This window comes from Sinocyclocheilus anshuiensis, unplaced genomic scaffold (assembly GCF_001515605.1).
Source record: "Sinocyclocheilus anshuiensis isolate Anshui unplaced genomic scaffold, SAMN03320099.WGS_v1.1 scaffold830, whole genome shotgun sequence".
In the NCBI taxonomy this organism is placed as follows: Eukaryota; Metazoa; Chordata; class Actinopteri; order Cypriniformes; family Cyprinidae; genus Sinocyclocheilus; species Sinocyclocheilus anshuiensis.
Window position 1 is genome coordinate 151,278 of NW_015536504.1, and position 4,420 is coordinate 155,697.

At 38.5% G+C, this 4,420-nt stretch overlaps 1 protein-coding gene across 1 annotated transcript in view; it reads right to left on the minus strand.

Moving 5' to 3' along the window:
- Positions 1-1,142: 1,142 nt before the first annotated feature.
- The window catches only part of LOC107690919 (nuclear inhibitor of protein phosphatase 1-like), a 5,705-nt gene continuing 2,427 nt past the window's right edge, over positions 1,143-4,420 (minus strand). Inside the window, exons 5-7 of the mRNA XM_016489346.1 lie at positions 3,637-3,781; positions 2,942-3,006; positions 1,143-1,610 (exon numbers count right to left, since the gene is read on the minus strand). Of these exons, the coding sequence (XP_016344832.1) occupies positions 1,263-1,610; positions 2,942-3,006; positions 3,637-3,781 (558 nt within the window). The 3' untranslated portion in view covers positions 1,143-1,262. The remainder of the gene's footprint in view (positions 1,611-2,941; positions 3,007-3,636; positions 3,782-4,420) is intronic.

A 4,420-nucleotide genomic window follows, 5' to 3' on the forward strand; every position in this document is an offset into this window, starting at 1 on the left:
TATATTTATTATGTATATATAAATACACACACATGCATGTCTATATTTTGAAAGTATTTACATATATATATATATATACAGTGCTGTGAAAAGGTTTTTGCCCCCTTCCTGTTTTTTTTTATTTTTGCATATGAAGCCATTGCTGACCAAAAAGAACACAAAGCCCAAAAATATCTTGATTATCCCCAAGACTTTTGGGCAAATATTCTGTGGACTGATGTGACAAAAGTTGAACTTTTTGGAAGGTGTGTGTCCCGTTACATCTGGCGTAAAACCAACACAGCATTTCATAAAAAGAACATCATATCAACAGTCAAACATGGTGGTGGTAGTGTGATGATCTGGGGCTGCTTTGCAGCTTCTGGACCTGGACGACTGAACCATGAATTCTGCACTCTATCAGAAAATCCTGAAGGAGAATTTCCGGCCGTCAGTTTGTGACCTCAAGCTCAAGCGCACTTGGGTTCTGCAGCAGGACAATGATCCCAAACACACCAGCAGCAAGTCCACCTCTGAATGGCTCAAGAAAAACTAAATGAAGTGGCCAAGTTAAATCCGACTGAGATGCTGTGACATGACCTTAAACAGTCCATTCATGCTCGAAAACCCTCCAATGTGGCTGAATTAAAACAATTCTGTAAAGAAGAGTGGGCCAGAATTCCTCCCCATCGATGTGAAAGACTCATTCCTAGTTATCAAACGCTTGATTGCAGTTGTTGCTGCAAAGGGTGGCACAACCAGTTATTAGATTTAGGGGGCAATTCCAATTACTTTTTCACATAGTGCCAGGCATGTTTGGACTGCGTTTTTCCCTTAATAAATTAAATCATTATTTCAAAACTGCATTTTGTATTTACTCGGGTTATCTTTGTGTACTATTAAAATTTGTCTCATGATCTGAATCTTTTAAGTGTGACAAATAGGCAAAAAAAAATTTTAAAAACAGGAAGGGGGCAAAAACCTTTTCACGGCACTGTATATTCATATAATTTATATATAATTTATAATATATAAACAACATATTTTTCTGAAATATATACATGCATGTGTTATAATAACTATAAATAATAATATAATAAATATACACAGTACACACACATATTACATAAACAAAAACTTTCATTTTGGATGCGATTAATCGTTTGACAGCACTCGTTTGAAGTATGAATCAGAAATGTTGCAAACAAGAAGTTTGGAACCAATAACTTCAAACGAACTCTAAGATGTAATCTTGAGATCTGTCACAGTTTGTCTGTCCCGTGTTAAATCAGCAGAGAGGGGGTGGGCTTTTTGCCAGGCCACGCCTCCTTGGCGTACTTCTTCTTGCGCGGCTCGTTGAGCGGCTCGGCCGAGTAGGGTCCGGGAGCAGGAGTGGGGTTCAGCACAGCGGGCGGCTGCGCCGTCGTGGGCGAGAGGTCCACCTCCGGGGCGGGGTTGGGGAAGGGCAGGGGCATCCCGCCCGTGATGGCAGACGAGCTGCCCTGTCCTGCGGTCTCGTGGCTGGCGGGAGGCAGGTCACCGTACAGCCCGGCGCTCAGCGGGAAGCTCTGTAACCGCCGTGCTACGCTCTCCTCCAATCCCAGCGTACTGTGGCCTTCCAGCTTCTTCTTCTGTGGGACAGAAGATTCAAAAACTGAATGCATTTTACTACTGTCCTAAAGTCATACTAAAATGTATTCAGACACCTTCAACATTTCTCACAGTTTATTCGCTATAGTTTAGAAAATGGTAATAAAATATGACAATAACTCGGAGTTAAACTGTTTCAGAACAACAAAACAGTTTAATAATAAATAAGCTTTCCATTGATGTATGGTTTGTTAGGACAATATTTGGCCGAGATACAACTATTTGAAAATCTGGAATCTGATGCTGGGTACACACTAAAAGATTTTTAAAATCTTATAAGATCTTCAAAATGTGAGAGACCACAAACATGAGGACAAAAAATCCTAGATTTAACCGTTTTGCTTAAAATGGAAAATCTGATAAGATCATCTTTAGAACCACCAAGATAATCGGGACATTACCTAGGATTGTCGGAAGGGGAGAAATCGGCCCAAAATCAGTCCGATTATCTTGTGGTGTGTACCCAGCAGGAGGGTGCAAAAAAATCTAAATATTGAGAAAATTAAAGTTGTTCAAATTAAGTTCTTAGCAATGCATGTTACTAATCAGAAATGAAGTTTTGATATACTTACGATAGTAAATGTACAAAATATCTTCATGCAACATGATCTTTACTTAAAATCCTAATGATTTTTGGCATAAAAGAAAAATTTATCATTTTGACTCATACAGTGTATTGTTGGCTACTGCTACAAATATACCCCAGCGACTTAAGACTGGTTTTGTGCTCCAGGGTCACCATTCATCTTGATATTGTCAGATAACTTTGATAGAAAGGTATGTAATGGATTACAATCTACCAACAATTATTCAGCAGCTAAATTTAAGTACACAATTAGATTACACCAATTTAGGTCAACCACAGTTACCAAGCAATGCTTAATTTGGTTCAGTCCGTGGTGTAAAAAGGTCGCATTAGCAAGTAAAGAAAAAACCCTTAAGCAAAACATGGTCAGGTCAAAGTGTTTACTTTATTTTGCTATCCTCACTTACATAAATGAACTATAGTGTCCTGCATCCACTAGTTAAAAAAAAAAAAAATCAAAAATATCTGGTGTCTGAATCATTTTTGGTTTGACTGTGGGTGGCAAGACTACAGCAAAACACGGAGTACATCTAAGCTTCTTTACATTCAGACGTCAGAAGTCAGACGACGAGGAAGCCATTACTTCTATACAATAATAATACAATTTCCTGTTTGCGAGCCATGCAACTTAAACTGTATTGAGAGAATGGCTGTTCTCAAATCCATTAAAATCAATGACGACACGCTAAAGCAACCAAGCAGACAAGAGCAGGCCAATGATCGCACCTTAATAGGAACCACAGCCGTCTGCACCATGTTTCTGAAGCGTCCTACAGACGGGTCCACGTCCTCTGTGAGAGGAGAAAAGACATGTAACAAAGGTCAAAATGACTGAGTCGTTCCAGAGAAACTGAAAACAGTGAGAGGGGAGGATTAGTGCTTAGTAAGATTTTATTAATGCTTTTGAGTAAGTCTCATTTGCTCACCACAGCTGCATTTATGTGATAAAAAATGCAGTAAAAACAGGGATATTGTGAAATATTATTGCTTTTTAAAATAAGTGTTTTCTATGTGAATATCTGTTCAAATGTAATTTATTCCCGTAACGTAAATCTGAATTTTCAGCATCATTACTCCAGTCTTCAGTGTCACATGATCCTTCAAAAATCAGTATAATATGCTGTTTTGATGCACAAGAAACATTTCTGATTATTATCAATGTTGACAACAGCTTCATATTTTTGTGGAAACTGTGATATATTCTATTTTTCAGGATTCTGTGATGAATAGAAAGTTCAAAAGAACAGCATTTATTTGAAATAGAAATAACACTATAAATGTTTTTACCGTCACACTTTTGACCAATTTAATGCATCCTTGCTGAATAAAAATATTAATTTCTTTTAAAAAGCATCTTAAGGAGTCCAGACTTTTGAACAGTAGAGTAACATATATATATTCTATATTCATCGTGTGAGTACCTGGGTTTATGATCTCCTCTTGTTCACTGAAGGAAACTCGCGAGCTCCTCCTCTTCCTCTTGGGTCTCTGGATTTCCAGGTTTCCCTCCTCGATGGTGAGTGTAGAAATGCGTTTGTTATGAGCCGTGTTGAACTCTGTCAGGTTCTGGAAGGGGGGGAGAAAAAAAAGGCATCAGAAAACAGGAAATCACGCATATGAAACTCTTGAGCGACAGTTATACTTACCTATATTTTGCATAAAATGTTACATAGAGGATTTAAATTAAGCACCTTTATATTTAACATGCAATAAATATCTGTTTTATATATATGTCAGTCTGCAGAAAGCCAGCTGAACACCTCTGCTGTGACTTTAAATGCAGACCTTGAGCCAAAAACTCATCACCAAACACCAGAGACTTGTACATGCACTATATGGACAAAAGTATTGGGACACCCCCTTCTTTAGAACAGAAAAGATAGAGCGACAGAAAGATAGAGACGGCGGATAAAAAACAATAGAGGAAAACGTCTGCGGAACAAAAGAAGGCTTAAGGCAAGAAGTAGGACCTGTGTAAATATCGGATCAGCTTTCCAGCGCTGGAGAGAACTCAAGGAGCGGAAGGCCTGCGTAGAAGGGGGTGTCCCAATACTTTTGGCAATATAGTGTATATACAGTTGCATAAGGCTTTTGGGTCATTCCGTATGAACTCAACCATAGGTTTTTTTTTTATTTGGTTGATTTGACACGGAATGACCCTTTTATTCACACACACACACACACACACACACACACACACACACA